The 26,710-nt window shown below is 39.8% G+C and overlaps 1 protein-coding gene and 2 long non-coding RNA genes across 4 annotated transcripts; 1 reads left to right on the top strand and 2 right to left on the bottom strand.

The window, feature by feature from the left end:
- Nucleotides 1-377: 377 nt before the first annotated feature.
- On the bottom strand, nucleotides 378-9,255 carry LOC129160072 (uncharacterized). Its single transcript, XM_070546170.1, has 5 exons — nucleotides 9,045-9,255; nucleotides 8,844-8,940; nucleotides 5,901-6,471; nucleotides 3,632-3,791; nucleotides 378-781 (listed from the first exon to the last, which is right to left on the bottom strand). Exons 1-5 carry the CDS (start codon nucleotides 9,253-9,255, stop codon nucleotides 600-602), a joined length of 1,221 nt encoding a protein of 406 aa, XP_070402271.1. The 3' UTR covers nucleotides 378-599.
- A 4,739-nt stretch (nucleotides 9,256-13,994) lies between these two features.
- On the top strand, nucleotides 13,995-16,016 carry LOC139063670 (uncharacterized). Of its 2 annotated transcripts, none has more exons than XR_011517038.1 (3): nucleotides 13,995-15,138; nucleotides 15,279-15,459; nucleotides 15,665-16,016. It is a non-coding gene; the product is annotated as an uncharacterized lncRNA (long non-coding RNA). The 2 variants fall into 2 exon arrangements; XR_011517037.1 differs by having other exon boundaries at nucleotides 14,000-15,138; nucleotides 15,793-16,016.
- Nucleotides 16,017-16,215: 199 nt separating this feature from the next.
- LOC139063676 (uncharacterized) lies at nucleotides 16,216-25,632 on the bottom strand. Its single transcript, XR_011517040.1, has 2 exons — nucleotides 16,714-25,632; nucleotides 16,216-16,365 (listed from the first exon to the last, which is right to left on the bottom strand). It is a non-coding gene; the product is annotated as an uncharacterized lncRNA (long non-coding RNA).
- Nucleotides 25,633-26,710: the final 1,078 nt, after the last annotated feature.

Genomic DNA, 26,710 nt, shown 5'->3' with positions numbered 1-26,710 from the left:
TAGCTGGGATGGCCATTATCCAGGGTGAACATGCACTAGGGGACGTAGTGGTAAGGCTGTGGTGCTTTGTGTTCTGCTGCCCCTTGTGCCTGTTTCCTAGGAGATACTGCTTCGGCTTCTTGGGAAAATTACACTAAGGGAAATGCAATCTTAATTGACAAACAGAATTTCAAAATCTTATTTAAATGAGACCTGTCTTTTCAGTTAAGGCTTTTAAGACACTGCTATGGCTGTTTACAGGCTAATGTTAAAAATTGGCAGTAATTTCTTTTGAATCCAGATGAGCAAAAAGCAATTGTTTCAAGGAAACATGTAAAATTATACAGTGAACAAACTAGACTAAAATGTCTATTGAAAGAAGAACAATTTAATGCATCTTCAACAGTACGGAATGAATAGAAAATATAATTTCCATTTACATTAAAGCACAAAACTAAATCAAATGTCCAAAGCATAACTTTTATTGGGCATCTACAAACACTCCACTTACATGTTGGTCACATTGTAAGTCTAACAAATGATTTTCTGAAACCAAAATGGTTTTTATCTCCCAAACTTACATTCAAAGCTGCTGAACTAGGCATGTGTAAAAGGCTTGACTACAAAAAATGCTGTCCATCTTCAGAAAGCTGCCAACCTGCATTTGAATTTGCAGCCTCCCTATTTGATCTAACTTTTCTGTTACCACCTCTGTCATGAGCTCCAGTGAACCACTTCGAGAGGGCCTTCTCCGCATCTTTCTGGGTGATTCCCTGGATGCATCCATTTCTTTTAAGTGCTCCTGTAAATCAAGCATAAGTAGAAATTGTATTAGTGATTTTACAAGCAGATATTCATTCTGACGTCTTACAAGTTATTTTTGTTGGATTTTTAACAAAAAAATAAATAAATAATAGAAAGTGAAAATGCTGACAGAGAAAAAGCATGCTCAATCTTTGTAGCTATTTTCTGGTTCAGATCTGATATAAAGCCATAAAACTGAGAAGAATATTCAACATTACCATTAATTCTGTGCTGAGTTGTGTTTTTGTGTAGCATATAGGTCACTGCACACTGTTTACTAATCACCTCCTGCTATTCTTTTTCTTGAGTAAAGCCCCCCCCCCCCCCCCCCCCCCCCTAGGGTTGCGAGTCCCCTCCCCTTCTTCTGCGAGCATTTTAGTGCTCACCCACCTTTTTGTCACAAAATTGCCAGGGAACAACAAACAATCAAAAGGTAAGCTGTGTTAACCCTGGCTGTACTGAGCCATTTTAGGCTGAGTAGTGCTGCTGGAAAAACGGTTATGCCATTTGAATACATAAAACCCAAGGGGGAACCCTGACTTACAGAACCCAAAGCCAACATGGAAGTGACAAAAACTGCAGTAACCCTTTCATTCACTAGGTGATGGCTCCAAAACAGAAAATTCTCATTGCCTCTCATGTTAAAAGAATGCCAACTTTACAGCAGGAATACCCATGTTTACAGTCATGGCAACTCTGATGGGGTGAAGTTTTATGTAACACATCCAATTAGATGTAATTAAAGCTAGAAATTATGAAAAATTAAGACTTTGACAAGTAGCATGAGCATCAGAGATCGCTTTAGAGGGCTAGCTTCAGGGAAGGCCTCAGGTTATGGTTTGGCCATTTTGACAGTGAATTTTAACAGTGTCCTCTGTGTATTTCATTTGGATATTAATTACAGTGTTTCCCATAGAAATGTTTCCAGCTGTGGTGCGCGAGGTGGGGGTGTTTACATTCACGGACTGTTTCGCTGCCGTGACAGCAGGAAAGGGGGTAATAGCACTCAGAGGGGAGAAGATTTCATAGCTGTGGCGCTACAATTTTCTGCATGGCGCAGTGCCACGCCTGAGCCTATATATGGAAAACACTAAATCATGAAATTGCTTTACATACAGGGCAAGCTGTGGTACTGATTGCCCTACCAGAATATCTGCGAAGTCTCTGCTCCATTTATTTCTGTAAATAAAATTATACTTCTGTACTTAAGTTTTGCTGGTTGGATAGGGCAGGGATTCCCGAACCCCTTGGGGTGCAAGAGATGAAAATTTTAATGGCAATAATTACACAATTACAGCATTTTGTTCCCCACACAATAACAAAGTTTAAATAAACATTTCCTCTGTACAATTTAAAATAATGAAAATTACTAATCAAAATCCACATAATCTTAAAATGAGGGTTTGAAAAGTCTCATAATTGCAACACCTCACAGCCAACTCGCCGGGGCATCTACGGAAATACCTCCCACCCATCAACACAATTCAAGCGTGGATTCGCAACTCATTAGAAGTTTGCCTCCCGGACCAGAGGGAAGATCATTGGAAAGCTTTGTACAAGATGCAGGCTCACCCATACAGTGATGACATTGAGGGGGGAAAAAAAACTCTTCCTGAAAGGATCTTCTCTTAAAAGTCCTGAAATCATTAAATTTTAACTACTAGGTTTTGTCATAAGGTTACTGACATATACTTTAAAGATTGCTAACCAGTTGTTTTATTAATAACGCAGGTGATCTGTTTTTTGTTTTGCGCAACAGCGCACCAATAAAATGTACAACAGCTAACGGGCAGAGGCCTGTCGGGGTTTCCTTAACCAGGGGTTCTGACAGAACTCCGGCTTGTTCCAGCAGGAATTAGCCGACAGGTAGGCTATTTGTTTTTTTACAAAAAACATTTTGTGTCTAAAGCCCTTTGGGTTCAATGAAATGTTTCTGTTAGATCTAGAAAATAAAGCGCTCTTTCCCTGCACACCAATCAATGAGTGATTATTGCCATCTTAGGCTCCATCTGGCCACTTTTAAAATGTTTTCATTAATTTATATTTTCTGATCGTTCTGCTACTCCAAATCTCATTGCTACATGGTGCTGCTCAAAGGGAATAAAACCATTTCTTGCGCTTATAGGGCCCAGTGCATGGATTTCTGTCTCTGTTGTCATGGTTACCCGTGACATGCCGTCAATAAGCCGATTGGTCTCAGCACAGTGGCCAGCAGCGTTATGCGTCATGTCCTGTGTCAATTAAACTAGAAAACCAGACAGGTGCTTTTCTTGCTAGTTAGCTGCAGTGCAGTTTATAGGTTCTAGTTTGATTCAGATGTGTTGTGGCACATAACACAATTTATACACCAATAAGTATTTCAAAAAACATGTGAAAGTAAATCAGTTACTACACAAGCAACAAAAGAGACACACACTTTATTTACAATCGCCATCTGTCCATGGTGCTGAAAGGAAAAGATGCATCAGCTGCGTTATTTGTTGGTTTGATTGAAAAAATTTAATAATTAGTATTATTTAAGATAAATATCAGTAACCTTATGATAAAACCTAATATTAACAGTTAACGATCTTGGGCTTTCAAGAAGAGATCCTTTCAGGACAGCTGATCTCTGGAACACACCCCTTACAAACTAACAACTCATTCCCACGCATTAAGTATCTCGTGACTGTCACCAGACGGGCACCATAATAATATGGGTATTGCTTCCTACTTCTGATTCTGAGCCTGTAATCAGTCTTTTTTGCTCATAAAAGTGGAAGAATTTGCATAACTTTGTTAGTGTTTCAGATGAATTCAAATGCGAGAGCACATTGTTGTGATCGTGAACATCAAAATTGTTACTTACCATACACAACATCGAAGAGGCGCAGGTCACGGAACTTGTTTTTTCCATGGCGACCAAATACACTGAACTGGAGAGCCAATTCATGGGACATCAAGAATGCCATCATTCGTCTTGTTGCGTCATCCAACGATGTGCCTCCAATTTCTCCAACCATGGCGATCTTGAATTGGATAATTACAGGACAACATTTTGGAATCAACACAAGAATTCTTTTTAAAATCAATATATCAAGTTTTTAATGGGGGGGGGGGGGGGTCGCGCACTTCGCAGCACTCCTCCTTGAGAGCAGGGGTGGGGGTTGCACACGTTCCGCTGCCGTTTCTCACCAGTGTCAGCTAATGGAGGGATCTAGTTTCATTGCACCGTTCGTGTCAGCAGACACGGTAGGGTCAGGGTGGGGGTCATGACGCTTAGCCTGGCCAAGCAAAGCCTGGCGGACCGCAAGCTTATAAAGCGCTGGAGGAAATAATTAGTGTTTGTTATATATATCTCAGTATGGACAAGATGCCTATTTAATGTATTAATGTATAAGCAGGATCTTACTCGTAATTTGCATTCTTTATTGGGTGGGCATCGGAACTAGCCCACGCACTGCTAAAACAAACATCCCAGCTGTAAACCTGATCTTCATCCATGTACGTCACTTGTCAAGTGACCAGGAAGCAGAAAATCCAAGAATTAGATCGTTTTGGGCAGCTGCTGTGAAAAAGCCGAGGCGCGAACGGGAAAAACTTAGGACGCTCACAATTCGACAATGGATTATGAAAGAACGGATAACGCTTGAAACACGCAGATTCTTCCTGATGTAAGAAGTGAGTCTTCTCTTGTGGTAGTTTTGGCATCGACATTATCAAAGAGCAGAACGTTCTGTGACTCTTCAAAAAACAGTAAAATTGCTGAAAAACGCTGGCAGTGAGGGGCTTTTCTGATCAGGAAACGGCTGGCAGTTAATGTGTTAATGGATAACTTATTGAACAGTTACCAGTTTTGAATAGAAAATTATCAGATTTAAAACACCAGATTTTTTTCTTGTCAAAGATGAGTGCTGACATTTGAATTCTTTCAAATACACTGCACTGATATAAGTACTAATAAATGTCATTACACTCCTTAAAAAGAACTTTGTGTTTGAGCTTTAACATGGAAGTTCTCTTCCCTCTAATCATGCAGGGGATGGTGCCCTTTGTTTCTGTGGTAGCATTACAGGTTTTGGGAAATTCTCCTTTCCCTTGGGTTGCTTGCCCTTTTCTAACTACATGTGATCGCTGGATTGAAAGCTGGAAGGTTTTTAAAATGTGGCAGTAGATGAACAGCTGTGGGGGGAGAGGGAGATGAGACGCAGGTAGAAGCGGCAGAAGGTGGCAGCACTGGAGCGAGAAGGCACAAACTGATTAGACTTTTTCAACATATAGTTGGAGAACTATTTATTCCCTGAAAGAGGGAATGACTGCATGAAGCACCAGAAACAATTAATAAAATATACAGACGTTTGACAGGCACGGTGCTTTCTGCGTGATCCCTGAAGTAGCCATCAGTGCTAGTGTCTCTCTTGGCTCTGCAGCTGTGTGCACACTGAAACAATGCCTTTTTGATTCCAGCTTTGAAATGCGTGGCACTAAGAAATCTGTTTTTACACACTGGGGCCTATTCATCAACTTTTATTTAATTTTAAGACCCTGCAGACACCCTGAGGAAATCTTAAGTCTTTTTTTCTCCTTTTGTACAATTTTCTATTGGCTTTACCTTTTTTTATTATTGGTTTACATTTTTATTTTACATATATTTATTTTATGAGCATTTAATTACTTTTTTGTGGATCTTTGTAAAGCACTTTCTGATTTTTTTATTTATGATAAGTGCTATATAAATAAACTTTACTTATATATCAGTTTTATACTGTTTAATAGGGGCAACGGTGGAACAGCAGCTAAGTGCTCGCCCCGTAATCGGAAGGTTGCAGGCTCGAGCCCCGCTCAGTCTGTCGCTATTGTTGTGTCCTTGGGCAAGATACTTAACCCACCTTGCATGCTGGTGGTGGTCGGAGGGACAGGTGGCGCCAGTGCTCGGCAGCCTCGCCTCCATCCGTCCACACTAGGGCAACTAGCTGCATTGTGGCTCATCCCCACCAGCGTGTAAATGGATGTGTAAATGGGTGAATGACTGATTGTGTTGTAAAGCACCTTGGGGGGTTCCAGGACTCTGGAAGGTGCTATATCAAATACATGCCATTTACCATTTATACATTTTAACAAACAAAACTTTAACTTACAACTCCAGACATAAATTCAGAGTCACTCAGCTTTTCGTTCATTGCCAGGACATCATCCACTGTAGTCATGGGAAATACAGCTCCCTCAGGTGGTTCCACCAGTGATACAGCAGATTTTTGCTTCAGTAGAGTATCCAACATCTTTCCATGTATTTTTAGAGTTTCTTTGACGTCCTCTAAAAGAGTAACCAGTCTGGTGAACAACACCTCCTCCAAGCCATTGGTGCTACTCATGCTTAATGAAGTCCCAGGTCTTGGAACAGGGGTTGCACTGGGGCTTCTCAGAGTCGGCGTTGCACTGGGGCTTCTCAGAGTCGGCGTTGCACTGGAACTTCTCAGAGTCGGCATTGCACTGGGGCTTCTCAGATTTGGCGCTGCAATGAGGCTTCTCAGAGTCGGTGTTGCACTGGGGCTTGTTAAACTATGAGAATATCTGGGGGAACAAGGGCTAAACACTCTTGGGGCATATCCAGTTGCAATAAATTCAGGTGGAGGAGAAGGTGGTATTTCATTCTCAGAAGACTCCACATCTTCTTCACTAGATGAAAAGGCATTCCATTTTTTGGAGGACCTAAATAGAAAAGGTAAAAAAAATAATTCTGGAGGATTCTTGTAGTTATAAAATGAAACATGAACTGGAATCAGATTTGTGTGATTTGTCTGTTGTGCCACAAAGGGTCCCAAATTAAGGAAATCCTTCTGCTATGCTGTAGAGATCAGAGTGCTCGCAAAGAATGCGTTCCCTCCAGTGCGCATGCTGCTTTGACATGTGCTGTCAAGGTGTGTGTCTTTCCAAATCATGCCCAATCAACTTAATTTACCACAGGTGGACTCCAATTACTCTGCTGAAACACCTCAAGGATGATTAGTGGAAATAGATAGCACCTCAGCTCAATTCTGAGCTTCACGTCAAAGTCTGAAAACTCATGTACATGTGATTTCTCAAGTTTTTTATTTTTAATAAATTTGCAACAATTTCAAAGACTTTTTTTTACATTATCTTATGGGCTGTTTTGTGTTTAATTTTATGGGCACAATGAATTTAATCCATTTTGGAATGAGGCTGTAACATAAACAAAAAAGTGGAAAAAGTGAAGCGCTATGAGTACTTCCCGTTGTCGGTATAAGATCTGCTCGGGTGCAAAATCGGCTCGGGGTCCGTCGACGTCTAAGTAGTTGATTGGCTGAACATGAACCTTACGGAATTACATAATCACGTTACGTTGGTCCAGGCAAATCTTTCTATTGGAAAGATGGACAACTTTTACAAAGAAATCCATCATTACCACTTTGAAAATACACTTTTAGCATAAAGCTGCATGTATATTAGGGCTGAATGATTAACTGCGTGTGCAATTAAATTGCGATGTGACAAAAGGAGATTTTCTAATCGCAAAGGCTGCAATTTGGCAGCGAGTGGTTAGCGCAATGCTAATATACATGGAAAAACCCATAGGAATGCTAATGCTAATATCGCCGATTACATTATTACAAATTATGAATTAGAAACGTGCCAAATGATTACATTTGGAGTATAATAGAAAGTAAAACTACCATCAATCAAATAAGTACAGACAGGTATTTTAGTAAAGCCAGAAAACTTTTAACTCCAGAGTTTTAGCTAGCAGCTATGAGTGTAACTGAACTACGCATGGACAAGACGTCAAAAACTCTAAACACAAAATACTTCAATAAACGGGACACACTTCTTTCCTGCAAATACAATTTCACAGGTGTCGCTAATACCTATGATCCTTCAAGGGATGTGCTCAAAGAGGAGTTCAACATCATGAATACAATATAGTGTTTTATTTTACAAATACCATTATAAACACAAACTTACGTCTTAATAAACATTATTTTAATAACGAAACTGCTAAATTCTTTCCAACAGTATAGATGTGTAGTGCATTTTGTCCGAGTGGGTTTGCCGTACTTTGACGTCATCGGCAGTCGAAGGACCCCGAGCCGATTTTGCACCTGAGCAGATCTTGTTCCGACACCGGATGCACAGTAGTAAGCATAGCACTTTTAACATAAGCATTTTCACACATGGAAAATATCTATGTGAATAAATCGTATGGCGGTAGCTCTCCTGTATTTTGTCATGTCAAAGTAGCTCATGGGCCAAAAAAGGTTGGAGACCCCTGACATAAAGAAACCACTTCCTCACAACTCAGGAGATTAAACTCTCTGCTACCTACAGAGTGACAGGGCATTTATGTTTACATTACATTGCATCTCTCTGCATGATATAGCTTAGTTAAAAATTTTCTGAGCTGAAGCAGGGTATCTGCAGGTTTAAGAGAGCCAAATTTAAGACTTTTAGGCCTTTTTTAAGGCCACTTTGACCAAATTTAAGCTATTTTTAAAATTACATTTAAGCTATAATTTCCAGCTATTGCCTGGAACCGGTGCTAACCACATCGCGAACGTGGGATTAGCCATCCAGTTACCATTAAACTTCCCCATGGTGCAAGCTCCCACTAGCTTAACCAGCTAATGTGCTCATCTAAAAATAGCCCCCTTTCACAACCAACTGAATGTGTACGGTTCCGCTTACGCCAACATCACACACAAAAAAGCTGAACACTAACTAGAAATTCACAAAATTTTTATAGAAATAAAAGAATCTTGTTTAGTGGGCCTTTGGTAATTTACGACCTTTGGAAACTGGATTTAAGGATTAGTTGTCATTTTTAAGGATTTTTAAGGCCTTAAATTTTGAATAGCAAATTTAAGACTTTTTAAGGACCTGCGGATACCCTGTGAAGGGGTACAGCAGCTGAGACAGAAAAATACATGTGTGAGGCCAAAAGGCCATGTATTTGAGGAAATAAAAATAAAACATGGTCAAAGGGTACAAAAAGATTGTGCATGATATGGGACCTTTAAAATGTATTTATCAAAATTGAATATAAGTTAGAAATGTTTAAACCCAACCTTTTACGTCGCTTTTCTGGGATATCATTATCAGTTGTTTGAAGATCAGATGCTGCTTCTGCCTTAGCAAGCTTTCTTCGTGCATCACCGTAGTTTTCTAAAACACACACACACACACACACACAAAGACAGGAATTGAGACAACTGATAATCTTACATAAAATATGTTTGTTAGTTCATTTATAAGTGAAAGTTTGTCACCTGCATTTCCAAGTACACGCACACAGCATGTCTTCCATGACGCATCTGGCTGCAGTTGCTGTTTCATTGCCTTTGTGATGTTTATACCAAGGCCCAATGGCCAGAAGCATTCGACTTTGTTTTCATCTGTGAACCAACATGATGGAATAATGTCCACCAACTTCTTTCCTTCCCTCGACTCTTCAATGAATTCCACAATGCTGAAGGGCATGCTGAAAGGTCACATGAAGCCTGTCATTGATCATGTAACTGGGGAAAGACAACATGACCATCCCGCAAAGGCAGGAGTACAAGTTTTTTTGTCAGGTTAGTCACAGGTACTCCATAAAGATGATCGGATAGTTGTGCCACTGTTCTGATTCCAAGACACGACAAATCAGTAGGGTATCTGCAGAAGCAGTCTTGTTTGTCATAAAACTGACACACAGTGTACATGGCTCCTGAAAACAACTGTACTATATTCCTTACTACTGCAACTTTGCCCTCAACATCAAAACAGTTATTCCCTACAGAACATGAAATGATAATTCCCTCATGTTTGTACTGCCTGAATTGCATGCGAGCAGGAAAGTCTGGGAGAGTTGGACCACATGTATGTTGTAGTTGAGGTTTGCTCTTCCTTTCATTTTCACCCGGAACGCGCTTTTCAGCTACACGCCGAATGACTTGTTGTAGGGGATTTTGGGGTCTTCGTACAAGTCGCTTTAATGTCCCCAGATAATTTTCGAAGGGAAAACATGAGATGTTGTCCAAGGCACCATACTTTCTGGCATCATCAGCTAAATGCACGAGGCAGTGAGTGTTGTAAACTAAGTGCTCTGTTCCATATACTTTAGCAAAATTGGCAACATAACATTTCAATAGTCTGTCAGCATAGTCACAGTATTTACAACACAAAGCTGGGCTGAGAAGGATTCTAATTGCTACTGAGAGCAACAAAAAATTGTTGTACATTTGTGTGGATAGTCGTCCTTGAAGAACCACTGGGCCTGTGTACAACAGAAACTGCCTAAATTCTGTTGCCTTCCACTGACTGTACTCCATCAGTGATCGCGGTTTGCGGGAAAAGTTTCTTGGAAAGTGATCTCTGATTGATTTCATGTGATTAGAAATGATGGAAATAGTAACTGCAGATAGACGACACTTTAGAGGTCCTTTGATCCACAAACTTATAACTTTTTTTACATGTCCTAAACAAACTAAATGCATATAGTCAAGTACAAAGCTTGACACCATCCCAATGCCAAGATCTTGCAAGGGTGAAACTCCATGATGATGGTCCTCATCTGTCAAATGTTCAAATGCTTCATCTGTTCGTAGAGGTGCTTTACAATCAGGAAACACAACCTTTTTATCCAAATAAATTCCATGCTCTGCACAGCGTTCACAGGAGCTGTAACCAGAATGGCCTTTGACACATTTCAAAAAGGCCCGAGCAGGTGCATCACAAACAAAGGCATCTGGAAGTGCGATATTAAAGTGTTTTCCTTTGTAAAGAAAACCCTCTTTGGTTACTGACTTCAAGTCTTCAATAAAGTCATTTAAGTATTCTTGAACAGATGCGGGCTTGGACGAGCCTGCGTACAGCCCAATGATGATGACACCACATTTTGGAATTTCTTTAACAATGGCCAAAATAGGCCACAATTCCATTTTAGAGCTTCTGAAGAGTGGTAACCCATCAATGTTCACCCGAAGAGTTAAAGTATCAACTGAAATATGGGAGTCATTTAACAGCTGTGATGTAATTGCATTAGCCACTCCAAAATGATAGTAAATACCATTTCCCATTTCTTTCACTTGAAATGTTTTGGGGGTTGACAAAAGACTTCTTGAATCCTTGGGTAAATCCAGACCACAGTGAGCTAAAATATGTAGTAGTTCTGTCAGCGCACTGTGGGAAATATTTCGATTCACTGCCCAATTGGCCAAATTCCTTTTAAGTTCACATCTTGAATCAGTTTCCTCAAAGGTGCTGTCCAAATCTAACTCAGTGCCATTACATTTTGTTTCAGCAACTGATTGTTCTTTATCTTCTTCCAATTCCGTGTCTGATTCTTTTCCATTTTCACTCAGAATAGCCTCACAGCTCAAATCCTCTCTAGGAATCTGGTTGTCCATTTCTGAAGCGCAATCCAAATGAGTGAATGAGATTGTTTGGGCCTTGAAGTCTTCCAAGAACTTTAAATGCTTAGCCACATTTGCTTTAATTCGTCTTCTTTTGGTCCGCGAACTACCATAATAATCCATTCTTTGAATCTGTAAAAAAAAAAAAACAACAACAACAATGGGCCCTTTTAGCTGGGTGTACATTAACAATGTGAGAGAATACTCAATTAGTGACTGAAATTAAATTAATAATGCTTTTAAATTTCTTCATCTATTTAACATCTGCTTAACTGTTAATGTTTTTATTAATTGTTGGTTATCCAAAACAAAACTTTTTTATGGAGGGCTGATCCTGCCAAAATAAAAATAGGTGCAGAATAGAGAAATGATTTGATAAAGCAATTAATACATAAATAATGCCAGTAGATAATTAAACAATTGTGTGTTCATCATGTTAAAAAACAAACAGCATTTAAAGGATTTAGCATTAACGAGCAGCGCACAGATACGACTTTACTATCACCCGGCATATTTTACTGAGGATGTTTTTTGACTCACCATCCGAATCCTACAATCCAGTTTCATGCATAATTTGGCATATCTATTCCTTTGATTTATTTATGTATTTTGGGCTGGATCAATCCTCCATACTTGGTGATTTACTGACAATGCTATTACAAATTACTGCTAAAGTGCGAAAATGTACTTCTAGTCTTCTTAAAGCTGCTTTCCGGAGTTTTACCCTTTCAGAAATTATGTATGATTTTTCAGAAATCCATAAATGTGATTATCTTATCATGTAATGTGATAAAATGTAAACAATACGCCTTTTTTTGGCTAAGCACGCCCCCTGCCCCGTAAAGCTCCGTGCAATAGAAACTGAGCACCAACCAGAACTAACCAATGGCGTTAGACTACCGCTTACGTGCTTCAAATCTAAGGAATACCTCGGCTGATGCAGAGTTGATGAACTTGTCACAAAAAGTCTCTAAAATATAAATATGTGAGAACACAACATGACATGAGAATAATACTTGTAAAACAACGTGTTAGGGATGCACGATATTAGGAAAACCTGCGATATTCGATAACAGTGCTTAATATTGCGATATCGATATTACTCACGATAAATGAACAAATACTAAAGTATGCAGTGTTGATGTCGTCTGGCGTGTGACGTCTGCTCTGGGTTCAAAGCAAACAAAAACTAATGCATGAATCCCATTACAACATAACATTTTTATTGCAAAAATATGCAGCTGCACCTGCTACTGTATTAGCAGCTGCACCTGCTACTGTATTAGCAGCTGCACCTGCTACTGTATTAGCAGCAAAACAACAAACTGCATGCATGCAGTTTCTCAGTGACTTTAAAACATCACCTCCACCATAAAACTTTTTCTGATGCTCCAAATACAGAAAAACATCCCTTACCAGGGTTTTCTGAATAAATAAAAAAAATCTGAAAATAAGTTTAAATGTTAAATAATAGTTAACATCACTTAAATGCAACAGCAAATTCTCTCATTGCTACTGAATATTTTCTCCACTTATGTGGTTATGATATAAGGCTGTTGCTGTAACTGGGAAGTGAACTGTGCTGGGCCAAACTAGGAGAATATTAAGATTTTCTGAGGGAAAGAGAAAAACAATTGTCTACCTTTCAGAAGAGGAACTGGCAAAAAAACTACATGGAAAATATGTGAAAACGTTTGTTTTTAACCCCAAATTGAACAAGTTTACCTAGATCTTAAATCAGCTCTGTTCTAGGTCCCCCTGATCACCATTAGTAGGCAAGATGGTAACATGCTGGTGATGTCTTTCCCAAGGTCAAGTCTGACATGACTTATATTTTGGGAAATTGCAAAACCTCCTGGTCGATAAGCACACAAGCTGCACAAGCATTTAGGAAGCAAAACCTGATGAATGAGAATGAACATAATGCTGATAAATCCAGGACATAATGAAACTAAAAAATAACTTAACAGTGTAAAGGTTCAGGTCAGTGCCTGGAGCACACACAGCACTACAGCATCAACAGTCAGCACGATTTCTGATCAAGTTGTCAGTTTAACAGCTATACACAAAAAGTTATCCATGAAAAAAAGAAAGAAATACAATATTTTAACTATGTATTTCAGTAAGCTGAAATATCATGTTCCCACTTTAACTTTTTCCAGAGTCACAGATGTCATCGTCCATGAAAAGATGAATAAACACAGGAAAACAATCATGAATTTACTCTCAGATTTATCCACCTTAACCATTCAAAATGGAGAGCATCCATCAAAATTGCTGTTTTACTTTAAAACTACAAATATGTTTACAATTAATTCCCGTCGTGTGTGTGTGTGTGTGTGTGTGTGTGTGTGTGTGTGTGTGTGTGTGTGTGTGTGTGTGTGTGTGTGTGTTGTAGAATCTGCTTCTCTCCGTGATGTGTGCACTCCAGACAGGTGAACAGGTCAGGATAAATTTATTTTTACTCACCCCTACCCTTGAGCTAACTCGGATTCATATTTCAGACAAGGAAAACAACTGCTGAGGTTTTTTTTTGGCTTACTTTTTCAGTTGTGTACTTCTACAGATTCTGTGAAACGTCGCAGCTATTGTGAGACCTGAACGTGCTGCTTTTGTGACACTTAAGTGGCTGCAGCAGTTTGAATCTCTGGCGCGGACACTTTAACACGAAAGCCGACCAGTTTCAGACTTAACAAACGCATTGCGCCCCCCCACCCCCCCGAACAGAAAATTTAACGGTCGGAAAATGTGAGCAGCCCCCCACCCCCACTGGTGCGCGGTTATCTTTTACCAACGCGGTGAATTACGTCATGTCACAAAGTTAAAGAGCAAGTAACGTCTAAATTAACTTTTTTTTGCTGATGAACTGTATAAATGAGTGTCTAATAGTGTTTTAAATGTGTGCATTCTTTATTTTAGCATTTTGGTGCATTTTCTTTAAAAATTAAAAATTCTGTCTAAAAACCACAGTAATGCGCCACCTTCAGCTGAAAACATAGAATTTGAGTCATTTTGAATAAATTTTAGCCAATGGCTAAAGAGTAAAGTACTACGTAAACCAGTAGAGTACTACGTAGCAGCTCCGTGCCAAAGTTATAAAAGCAACGAGCGTCTCGGCCACGCCCTGTGGCGAGTGGGAGTTGGATTTGCAAGCGAGTGTAGGAGGTCAGCGGTAGTTCAGCATTAGCGTATAGCATTAGCATATCCTAGTCTTTAGCATATCTTTTAGTGTTATAAATACTTATTTAGTGTTAGCTTGGCTGTTGTATATTATAGTTTAGTTAGTGTTTGGCTGTTAGTGTAATTGGGAAAGTAGTTCGGGTTTAGTGTTCCATATCGTCTTAGTATTGGTGAGTAGGTGTAGTGTAGTATGGTTGCGGTGACTCTGTGGGCATTTTACCCGCGATTCTGCACGTCTCCGTTTGAAGAGGGAGGCTGTGCCCACCGTGGCTCTTCCGCGATTTAGATGCAGCCCACCGACTCTGCTCCCCCACCACGGCGGGCTCCAGTCTGAGGTGAGTCAGCTAAATAAACGTTTTAACATCTTCTAAAGACAATTCCCTACCTAAATGCAAAGTCTGAGAGACGTGGTTCACTTCCTTTAGCTAGTCAGTCGGCAATTCTGCAACAGTGACTCTAACTGACGCAGCACTTGTTGACAGCATTACAGCGTGAAATCCAGCTTGTGACCCGGTTCTGTGAGGAATTCTGTTCAGGAGGTCGCATTTCAGGCTCTCCACATCATATGTGACTGACTTTTACGTTATAACAACGATCACACACTAGGAATGTTATAAAGCGCCTATATAGGAGATTCTTTTGTATATTATCTGACTATAAACTCCAACAACAATGTGCTTCTATTTTTTTTTTCAGGCTAAATCTACCCAAGACACTGGCTGTCAGACTGATTTAGCTGCATGAATGTACTTGTCCAGGCTAATGTGAAACCTTCCCTGTAGCAAAGGTGAATTATTTTTAATAATCTTCTATGTAAACATTTTATTATCACCTTCTAGTTTTAATTTGTTTTACAGATTATTTTTACACGTGATTTTATGCTCTTTTAAACATTTATAAATGTGCTGCTTCTTTGTTTTTACATAGCCAGCCAGAATGGAGTTCACAGCCGCAGTGTGTCTGGTGACCCACGGGGACCATGATGAAAATTCATCTTCCAGAAGGTCCCAGAGCGTCCAGACCCCCTGAAAAGACCAAGGTGTGAGGTGTCTGCTGTTGATTCCAGCTTCCACCTCAGTGACAGTGCAAGCTCAGTGAACTGTTCAAGGTAAAAAAAAAATTAAAACATTTCAGAATTTTTAAGATATTAACAATTAAATAAGTATGTGATTACATCATGACGGAGGCTACTGATTCTGCCCGTGACACTTGGTGGTGACGTGTAAGCTGATTCTCCTGGAAAATAACTTTTACATTAAATATTTTGTTTTTGCTATCAAAAGTAAATTAACTAATAACCTGCATTATTGCAGGACATTCAGCAAAATATGGACTACACCATGAGGCATGCACACATTAATATTCTATAAGAGCACATAAGGTGAGCAACACCACATATTGTACACTGTCCTGAATTTGTTTTCTTTCTGCATCTCATTAGCCTGGCTGATCACCTGATAACTCCTGTCATCTGGTTATGACAGCATGAGGATGTCCTCACACACCTGTAACCTATCAGCTCATCTGGCAGAATAGAGAGAGAAGAGACAACACCACATCTCCTGTTCCTGGAAAGCCTTCAGCCTTCCTTCGATGACTGAGAACCTCCATCAGCTCTGTCTCCTGTCTGCCTACAATTATTATAATAAATATTGTGTTTGACAAGTTTTTTGTGCTGCCAAATATCTCATTTAGATTCCAGTTTTGATATTTTAATGGATATTTATAAATTACATTGAATATCACATTTTTGTTGCATGTTTAACTAGCTATTGTGATTAATTAAACTAGCACCTCACTGTTAAAAGCTCGTTCTAATTTCAAGCATGTTTAAGTATTTATGGACATGAACAAAAACAGGAAATATATAAATTGAGATTTATTTAATTAATATAACAAATAAGGGGGAAAGAGTCATTGAAAGGCACATTCTTCTGGAAGTTCCTGATCCTGAGGACACCAGCAGAGGAGACCAGCTGCAGACACCAGAGACCAGCTGCAGACACCAGAGGACCTAGAACCGAGAGAGCAGCTGTTATTAGTAAATAAATAAAGAAATCAGGGCAGTTTTAGTGGGCTGAACACATTACAGAATAATTTTCTCATGGGGTATTTTCATAACTTTATATGCAGCAGACTGTACCTTGAGCCCAGGGCTACCGGAGAGCTATCCAGCATGTTTCAGTGGATTTTCCTGCTTTAACAGGTTAGATTAGCTGTTAAGCAGCTCAGCTATTTGTTGCTGATTAAAACCAGGTGTGCTGAAGCAGATAAACCTCTAAAACATGCTGAATACTAGCTTTTTGGGGCCGTGGAGACAAACCCTGCAGCTAATCCAATGCTATGGCTAACGGCTACTTACCTTTCAGAGGTGATTCTGTTGGGTCGGTTCTGGGAGTTTCAGGCAACTCACAAGCTCAAAACAATAAGACTCAGGTCCGCTTGTCTCCTCCAAATAGACTTGGTCCCTTTCTTCTCGAGTGTCTGTAAGGAGGGGGAGAAACGTCCTCCACTTCTATCAACTGCTCAGAATGAAGGGAGCTAGCTTCGTCTAGTTAGCCATCGTCTTCGTCACTGCCGCGGCTCCGCCCTCTCGGTCCTCCAGGCAACGCCTACTAATGTTGCATTTTTTAAAATTGATACGTGGGTGGAGAAGGACTCCGAGGCTCAATTGACCCGCTCTTTAAAAGCTTACTTTTCACATCAGAAAACTAGCGAACCTGTGTTCCAATTCAAATGTACAGCTCTGTAAAACATGGAGCTTTAACAGCCGTACAATACTACTAACCTTATGACACACACAGCCCAAGTAACATTTTACTACGCATCTAATCACTAAAATATGGTGTCTAGTAAGCATAGTTTTGCGTCTTGTTTAAGCAGTATGAGTATGAGCAGTATGAGGAAAACCGGCTGACTCCCAACAGGTAAAAATTTTAGCATTACTTCTATGCCCGGTTAACTCACAAGGACTTCACTAATGATATACATCGTACTTTAAAGCATTACATGACCTTTAAATATTTAATATATACATGCGGATTAAATTTAGGTTAAAAAGTTCTTACCTTGGACCAGAAAATTCCTGCTTTCCAATGTTCCAACAGCCCGCCACAGGCGCGAAATGTACAATCCTCATGGGTGGGGGATGGGTGGATTTGCTAACGCCTCGCGATGTCTGGAAATACCGCGAGATCTAAAAAATCTGGATGTATGGAGGATGGATGAAGATATTTTTAATTAAAAATATTTGAGACAGTTTAAAACTCATAATTTTGGTACATAACGCACTTTACAAGTAAGCATTTCTTAGACTTTATTCAGAAGAAATACATTTATATTTAGAGTTAGCAAAAACCTTAGAGCTATGCATGCAGAGCTGGCAGAAGTGGATGTCTCAGGCAGGAATCAGGACATTTTTCTCAAGTGGTGCAGATTAGTAGGTATACACGTATGATTTGACATTTACATAGTAGCCTATACATATTTTCATTGCTTCAATGATTTGTTGGAATAATAATAATAAAAAATAACACTGATGTGATTTTTTTTTAATGCTACACTTTTTTTTACCTTGGAGTTTAGACAGTCACTCTGATGAAACAGATAAACTGACATAATTTATCAGATAATATTAATGTTCATCATATATTAGAAATGCTTATGAAAACACAAAATTTACAGAACATGAAAAAACCTAATAAATATTCCAAAATACTGTGATGATAAGAGGTAATTAATATGCAGATGCACTGTTACTGTTGCTTTAGGAGCTGCAATGGTTGTGTGATTAAATGTGTTTGTGAAAGCTGGAGCTGCTGGGAGATGCAACTTTATCTATATTACTAAGACCACTTTAATAATGTGATTAAGTGAGGCTGTCATTTTGTGCCATAAGCCCATTTGACCACCACCAACACAGTTGGTCAGGTAAAGTGTTATGCCCAAGGACACTAGAGCAGAATTCCCAGGAAGGTGCAATGAACTGACAACACTCTGAGAACTGGAAAGGCTACTATACCTCCAGAGCCACTGTTGCCCTTTTTGCAGGGGAAGCAAATCAACACAGGATTTAGAGCCAAATTAAGCCCACCATCACTGTGAAGAGCCACAACAATTTAAAGATTAGCTTCAAACCACATTGACTGCTCAAACAGTAGCTAGCACTAGCAACTGATTTCCGTCTGAGCATTACCCACGTTTCTCAAAATTCATGCCAAATATAAGGTGCTTTTTATTATTTTAATTTATTTATATTATTCATCATGAACTGACATTTATTTTTCAATTTTATTTTTATATCTGTTGTTGACACATTAACAAGGAAATGCTTACATTTATCACATAAAAATTGCAAAGATGAACACCAATAATGTGAAAAGACACAATCTCAATGCACATGCTCCAAAATGTAAAGCATTGATTCATGCCATAATAATTGTATAACTGATCAGGAATCAGAAGTTGTTTGACTCCTGGTATTATAGTGCAAAATTATTTAAAAACTGTTTTGTTATATTGATGAGTCAGTTGCAAACGAAACAGCTCTTGGAGACATTTCTTTTAGGTGAGTTCTTGGAGGAGCTAGACTGGTCGGTCTCTCTCTCTCTCTCTCTCTCTCTCTCTCTCTCTCTCTCTCTCTGTGCGTATGTGTGTGTGTATGTGTGTCAGCTGAAATGGCCTGCTTTGTGGTTGCCATCAGCATCACCCCCCTGCTCGGAGATTATACATCACAGAACAGAGCCACTAACACCCCTGTAAAAACCCTCCCCTGTACCTTCTACATTAGAGAATCAAGCAGCCCATTGATATATGTTCATATTGCACTATTGCTAAAAACAAAGTCAAAATTTACTATCATGGTCTTTTCGTGTGTAATCTCTAATTCAGATGGTGTTAGTTTTCAGTTGAGTTTGAAGAATAATTTATGTTTACCAGAAAGAAATTATTTTGTGTTAGGAGACTACAGTAATATTATTACACAAGATGCATTTGATATTCAAAAACGGGTTTCAATGAAACAACTGGACCTCTTTGGTTTCTTGAAGTTGTTAGGCTTCTCATCCAAGGTGCTTTCTCAATTCTGACTACAGTTTATAAGCTTGATTCCCCCATATTCTAGTCAGAAATGACAACGCTGCTCTGATGAGAAGCAAAACGTCTTTAACAAAACAAGTCCAGTGGCCTTCATTTGAACCCCTATGGATTACCATGACCTGAATTACTGAGAACCTTCACTAGTTTTGGCATTTGATGTTTTATTCATTATCTAATTTGCTATATTTGATATTTTGGTTGTTATGTTCCTGTCTTATAACATCAAAATGAAAAAGGACAAGAAGGTCCCAAGTGAGTAAGCACAGCTTGTGCCTGTTGTTATGTGAATGTATAGCTGAGTCGACATGATCTTGACATGGTTCTGGTTAAAAAGACAGCAAAACTATTAACACACTTGAACTGAAATGTAAGCAGCTTTCAATCCACAGCCTTCTGGCATATAAGAAAATATAAATATGGCAATATCGTAATGTTTTTTCCAACAATAAATTAAGTCTAAAAAAACTAGCTTATATCATCTGGCTGAATGTATTGCAGTACTGTATATCGTGATATATCGTATTGTCTCACCTGTATCATGATACATATATTGTATTGCCAGAATTTCACCAATACATTTCCCTGGTTACTTGTGTTAGATGAGTCTCAGGGATCACCTCTTTCAGAGGGCCTCAGGGCAGCTGTGGCTGCAATGTAGCTCATCATCACCAGTATTTTATTTCATTTAATTTTATTTATTTATAAAGCACAGTATGTGTGTGCGTGAATAGATGACTGATTCAATGAAAGGTGTTGAAGTCCTTAGAAAGGCCCTGCACAAGAGCTGGGGTCTCATTTATCAAACATTGTGAAGAATTCTTACTAAAACTGTAATTAAGCTCAGCAAAAAAAATTTACTTACGCCAAGCAGGTTTGTGATTTATCAAACATGGAGTACGCACAGCTGCACGCAATCTCCACTTCATAAATCAGAGACTGAACGACAATGGTTCTCAGCTGCTTTTTAGCCAAATCCCGCCCTCAACACTCCACGTACTGCCATAAATAGTCAATGCAAACTGCTTTGTGGATCTCATGCATATACATAAGCCGGCTTGTTGCAGCATTTCGATCTCGACCGCAGATCATATAGGCTTCCCATGTGGGGCCAAAGCTACTTAAACCACATAGGTGACATGTCATCTATCCTAGCTTTATCCCATTTAAAGTTAGCCCACATAAAAATGGAGTGGGGCCTATATAGACATGCCCAAGTCGTACACATATATGGGCAGCCCATGCTTATACCATGTGAGATGAATGCAGTCAGCCCACATAGGCTTCCCATGTGGGGCCTAAGCTACTTAAACCACATAGGTGACATGTCATCTATCCTAGCTTTATCCCATTCACAGTTAGCCCACATAAAAATGGAGTGGGGCCTATATAGACATGCCCAAATCGTACACATATATGGGCAGCCCATGCTTATACCATGTGGGATGAATGCAGTCAGCCCACATAGGCTTCCCATGTGGGGCCTAAGCTACTTAAACCGCATAGCTGACATGTCATCTATCCTAGCTTTATCCCATTCACATTTAGCCCACATAAAAATGGAGTGGGGCCTATATAGACATGCCCAAGTCGTACACATATATGGGCAGCCCATGCTTATACCATGTGGGATGAATGCAGTCAGCCCACATAGGCTTCCCATGTGGGGCCTAAGCTACTTAAACCACATAGGTGACATGTCATCTATCCTAGCTTTATCCCATTCACAGTTAGCCCACATAAAAATGGAGTGGGGCCTATATAGACATGCCCAAGTCGTACACATATATGGGCAGCCCATGCTTATACCATGTGGGATGAATGCAGTCAGCCCACATAGGCTTCCCATGTGGGGCCTAAGCTACTTAAACCGCATAGCTGACATGTCATCTATCCTAGCTTTATCCCATTCACAGTTAGCCCACATAAAAATGGAGTGGGGCCTATATAGACATGCCCAAGTCGTACACATATATGGGCAGCCCATGCTTATACCATGTGGGATGAATGCAGTCAGCCCACATAGGCTTCCCATGTGGGGCCTAAGCTACTTAAACCACATAGGTGACATGTCATCTATCCTAGCTTTATCCCATTCACAGTTAGCCCACATAAAAATGGAGTGGGGCCTATATAGACATGCCCAAGTCGTACACATATATGGGCAGCCCATGCTTATACCACATGGGATGAATGCAGTCAGCCCACATAGGCTTCCCATGTGGGGCCTAAGCTACTTAAACCACATAGGTGACATGTCATCTATCCTAGCTTTATCCCATTCACAGTTAGCCCACATAAAAATGGAGTGGGGCCTATATAGACACGCCCAAGTCGTACACATATATGGGCAGCCCATGCTTATACCACATGGGGTGAATGAAGTCAACCTACATGGGCTTCAAATGGTGGGCCCAAGCTATAAAAACTGCATGGGTGATATGTAAAATTTCCTAACTCTATCCCATACTCAGTTAGCCCACATCAGTGCTGATCAGGGCCAATATATTTAGCCCTAATGGGCTTACAATATGGGACCCATTTTAGTTATCCATATGGGCCTTACACAATTAGCCCAGATAAATCTCATGCCCACTCATTTCCCATGTAACCCACAATAAACCTATGTGGGGCCCACCCATGCATGCTGGCTGGGCTGAGACTTTACTAATCCACCCCTCCCAAAAAACAAACCTCATAAACAGCTTTTTATTTAATTAAGCTGTATAGGTCCTACAAAAAGGATCAAACCTTTCTCTAAGGCAGGAAGCAATGTGTGTGTGTGTGTGTGTGTGTGTGTTTGTGTGTGTGTGTGTGTGTGTGTGTGTGTGTGTGTGTGTGTGTGTGTGTGTGTGTGTGTGTGTGTGTGACAGTGAAAACAAAAAGTCACAAAATGTGACACTAAAGGCAGGAGGCGATGGGTTAAGCTTTCACTGCTGATGATGACGAACCAAAGGATGCTGTTCACCTAAATAGCTCTTTGAAACAATAGCATGTCATTTGCTTTTGTGTGTTGCCGGTTCAGCCAGTTCTTTGTTTTAAAACTTTCCCGCCACCTGCAAAAAAAGGAAGTCATTTGCTTTGTGAGAAGTTGCCCTGCCAACTTGTTTAGAATGAGCTTTAAGAAAGCTCAACAGATCTTTGTTCACCAACTTCCAGGCACTCTTTCAAACAAACCCACCTGCAGAACAATAAGTAAGTCATTTGCTTTGTGAGTTGTCGACTAAAAGCGTCACGCTGAGGTAAGGATCAACTTTTATTCTTATAGGCTTGAGTATGCAGGGTGCTTTACAATAGAACCATAAATGGTTTAGGATGGTAAACCATTGCTTTTGTGAAGTGAGAGAAATGTCTGAATGGGTGTTTAGAGTTGGTAACCCAGAGAGAGTCAGACATTTTCTGAAAGGGGGAAGTGCTTTAAATGTGTGTGTGTGTGTGTGTGTGTGTGTGCTTACAGCCATTAATTTGATGTGCTGCTGGACAGAGAGTTTTACACAATAGTTTTAGTTCTGGTCAAAAAGTGTCAGTGAGCTGCATGTAAATATTTACACATTTAAACACAAAGTTTAAGACTGAACATACGAAATCCAACGTGAACATCTGCCAGATGGCTGAGTAAATCAAAGAGAGTATTAATGACATAGACAATGTGTCACTCTGAAGAGTTTGTGTGTGTGTTTACAGCCTCTGATGATTCACCCTGATGTGCTGCTGGACAGAAAGTTTTACACAATAGTTTTAGTTCTGGTTAAAAGTGTCGGTGAGCTGCATGTAAATATTTACACATTTAAACACAAAGTTTAAGACTGAACATACGAAATCCAACGTGAACATCTGCCAGATGGCTGAGTAAATCAAAGAGAGTATTAATGACACAGACAATGTGTCACTCTGAAGAGTTTGTGTGTGTGTTTACAGCCTCTGATGATTCACCCTGATGTGCTGCTGGACAGAAAGTTTTACACAATAGTTTTAGTTCTGGTTAAAAGTGTCGGTGAGCTGCATGTAAATATTTACACATTTAAACACAAAGTTTAAGACTGAACATACGAAATCCAAATATCTAATATTTGGGAGAAAAGCACTTTGTGAACATCTGCCAGATGGCTGAGTCTCGAGAGCAAGCAAGCAGACCCACCCCATTCTACAGTCAGATTCTTTAACTTTGAGGAGACGTGCAACCATTTCATAAGTACTTGACCAGTGTGTGGGGCTGTCATTCACAACAGTTAGGCCGCACTCATCCACTGTCAGTGAGCCATGTCATGTTTGATATAAAAATTCCACGAGGTTAGACTGATATGGTGTGCCAGTAAGGGCTGGTTGGTGCTTCATTCAGCTCCTCGTGGTTCATCATTTTTTCTTAGAGCTCGGCTTTTCACCATTCGGACACGATCTGAGCTTTTAAAGAGTTATCCACTATAGGAATACACTCAGAAGGGAGGGGGCTGTGTGAACCACTGGGGTAACACAATAAGAAACTTCACGCGCCATTACACACATTAGCCTATGACGTGGGGGATCATGGACATCTGGACGTTCAACAATACGCCATTGATGATGCGGCGTGGGGGTCTAAGCCATCTGGACGATCAACAATACACATGTCCATTTGATTAATGATAGGGAAGGGGGGGCATGGATTGAACAATACACCTGTCCATTTGATTAATGATAGGAAAGGGGGGCAAGGTCAAGGGTCAAAATGAACAATAGGACTGAAAGGTCAAAAAGGTCAAAGAACAATAGACCTGTCAAAATGTTTGACGAAAGGTATCTTATTATGTCTCTGATATGTTCCGTATTTGATCATTTTTAACGATGTTGGAGAAATCTGAAGGTGAGTCATTCTGGCAGATTGTAATTAACACCCTGTCTCATGCAGGTGTTCTGACATTGTAAACCTCACATTGTGGATGTAACAAAATAAATCAAGAAACGATTCCCATCTGAGCATTTTAGCATTATTATATTATTATATTAGAACACTGACTGTGGGACAGCATTCTAAACGTGTCAGGCTATTAACAGCGCACTGAAGATCTGAAGTTCAGAGTCTGTCAGAGGTCAGACGTGTTTCAGCGGAACCACGGCTCACGGGTGCACATGTGAGCACATCTGGGCTGGGCAGAGGTAATTTTACAACATTGGTTTAAATAGCGCCAATAACGAGACGCGGTGACTGGAGCGGCTCATGGAGCTGTGCCGCACACACACAAACAAATTCAATAAGCGCGCACGCTGCGCAAACTCCGGCGCGCCGTCAGACTGAAGACAGAAATGAGCGCTGCCTCCTCCGTGATAAAAAACTTTTCAGAGGTTTTATAACAACATTTTTCATTCCAGATCAAATTAAGATATTAGCTTCTATTTTGGGATGACGCATTAAAGTCGGGTCCGCTCCAGCCAGTGACTCCGAACCTGACTACAACTCACGTTACTGCAGCATTTGTTATTCCAAGCCGTGTGGCAGCTGATCGCAGATTCAGCCACACCATAAAACAGCAATAAGTTGGTCTGAGGCAAGAGTGAACCTCATGGCTATAGCTTTTCCATCTTTTCCCCTATAGACATTTGATTACGCACAAGTAGGTGACCAGCTCAGGTTTACACAGAGCAGAATGATGATAAATGACCCGCACTTGTATAGCGCCTCTCAGAGTAAGGACTCCAAAGCGCTTTACACTACAGTGTATCATTCATCCATTCACACACACATTCACACACTGATGGTGATGAGCTACGATGTAGCCACAGCTGCCCTTGGGCGCACTGACAGAGGCGAGGCTGCCGAGCACAGTCGCCACCAGTCCGTCCGACCACCACCTGCAGGCAAGGTGGGTTAAGTGTCTTGCCCAAGGACACAACAGCAGAATTCTCTGTCCGGAGCCAGTATTGAACCTTCAACCTTCCAATTACTAGACAACCCGCTCAACCTGCTGAGCTACTGCTGCCCCAGAAGGAAGGAGAGCGCTCTGGCCGCACAGGTTAAACGTTACTACTTTACGAAAACCGTTAAATTGCATTTTTTATGTGCTACCTGGGCACTCTAAATATTTATTTAAAATTAAATCAAAAGAAATTGTAATGGTATCGAATGTTTATTAATTACTATTTAAAAAATGAAAGTGATGGGGAAAAAGGTCGATCATATTTTTTTAACCCTGTCTGTTTAGCTTGTCGTCTGATATATATATATATATATATATATATATATATATATATATATATATATATATACAGCCATGACCTGATGTGGGGGCTGGGGGGTGAGTCGACATGGTCGGGACATAGAAGGGGGTGCGCGGCTAAATAAGTTTGGGAACTGCTGGTCTATAGGGAAGATGACGTTGACATGGCATATAGTACATTTATTGACATATTTAAGACACTTTACAATAAGAATTGTCCAGTCAAGGTCATTAATAGAAGTCATAAGTATAAAAATCCCCCATGGCTAACTACAAGATTACAAAATGCTTGTAAAAAGAAAAATAGTCTTTCTACGAATTTTATTAAACTACGAACTAAGGAAGCTGAAACCAGATATAAAGTTTACAAAAATGAATTAACTGAAATAGGAACTAGTAAAAAGACATATTACAGAAAAATCCTAAATGAAAATAAGAGTAACTTAAAAGGTGTCTGGGATATACTAAACAAATTAAGGAATGGTGGGACAAAGAAAATACTATACCCTGAATACTTTACTGATAATCAAAGTGATATTTATGATGAAATAAAAGTGGTTAATAGAATGAATGAATATTTTGTGAATGTAGGCCCAGAGCTAGCAGCAAATATACCAAGCCAAAAAAGACAGACAATAAGTGAACCATTGATAAAAACAAACTACCCCGACTCAATCTTCCTCTCAGCAGTGGATGAGTTGGAAGTTAAATCAGTTGTTGATAAATGTAACAACAAAGTCTCCACTGATTGTGACGGTATTGATATGGTGTTGGTTAAAAGCGTTATTGATGGTATTCTAAAACCATTAACTTATATATATAACTTATCCTTCCAAACTGGTTTATTTCCTCACAAAATGAAAGTAGCTAAATACCTATTTTTAAGCAAGGGAATAAACATCTATTTAACAACTACAGGCCAGTATCACTTCTTCCACAATTTTCAAAAATCCTGGAAAAACTGTTTAATAGCAGACTAGAAAACTTTTTAAATTAACACAAAATACTAAACCATAGTCAGTACGGATTCCGAGAAAAGAGGACAACAGCTCTTTCAATGATGGAAGCAACCGA

Source organism: Nothobranchius furzeri, chromosome 2 (genome assembly GCF_043380555.1).
Source record: "Nothobranchius furzeri strain GRZ-AD chromosome 2, NfurGRZ-RIMD1, whole genome shotgun sequence".
Classification (NCBI taxonomy): domain Eukaryota; kingdom Metazoa; phylum Chordata; class Actinopteri; order Cyprinodontiformes; family Nothobranchiidae; genus Nothobranchius; species Nothobranchius furzeri.
The sequence above is the reverse complement of the archived record's forward strand: the minus strand, read 5'-3'. Positions and strand labels throughout refer to the sequence as shown.

What these genes read in the sequence shown, in the direction of transcription:
- LOC129160072 (XM_070546170.1), bottom strand. Translation starts at nt 9,255, where the DNA reads ATGCCCTTCAGCATTGTGGAATTCATTGAAGAGTCGAGGGAAGGAAAG. An exon ending in GCGTGTACTTGGAAATGCAG is followed by an intron (nt 8,941 to 9,044) that starts GTGACAAACTTT and finishes TGTGTGTTTTAG; the next exon opens with AAAACTACGGTGATGCACGA. An exon ending in CTGAATTTATGTCTGGAGTT is followed by an intron (nt 3,792 to 5,900) that starts GTAAGTTAAAGT and finishes ATCCAATTCAAG; the next exon opens with ATCGCCATGGTTGGAGAAAT.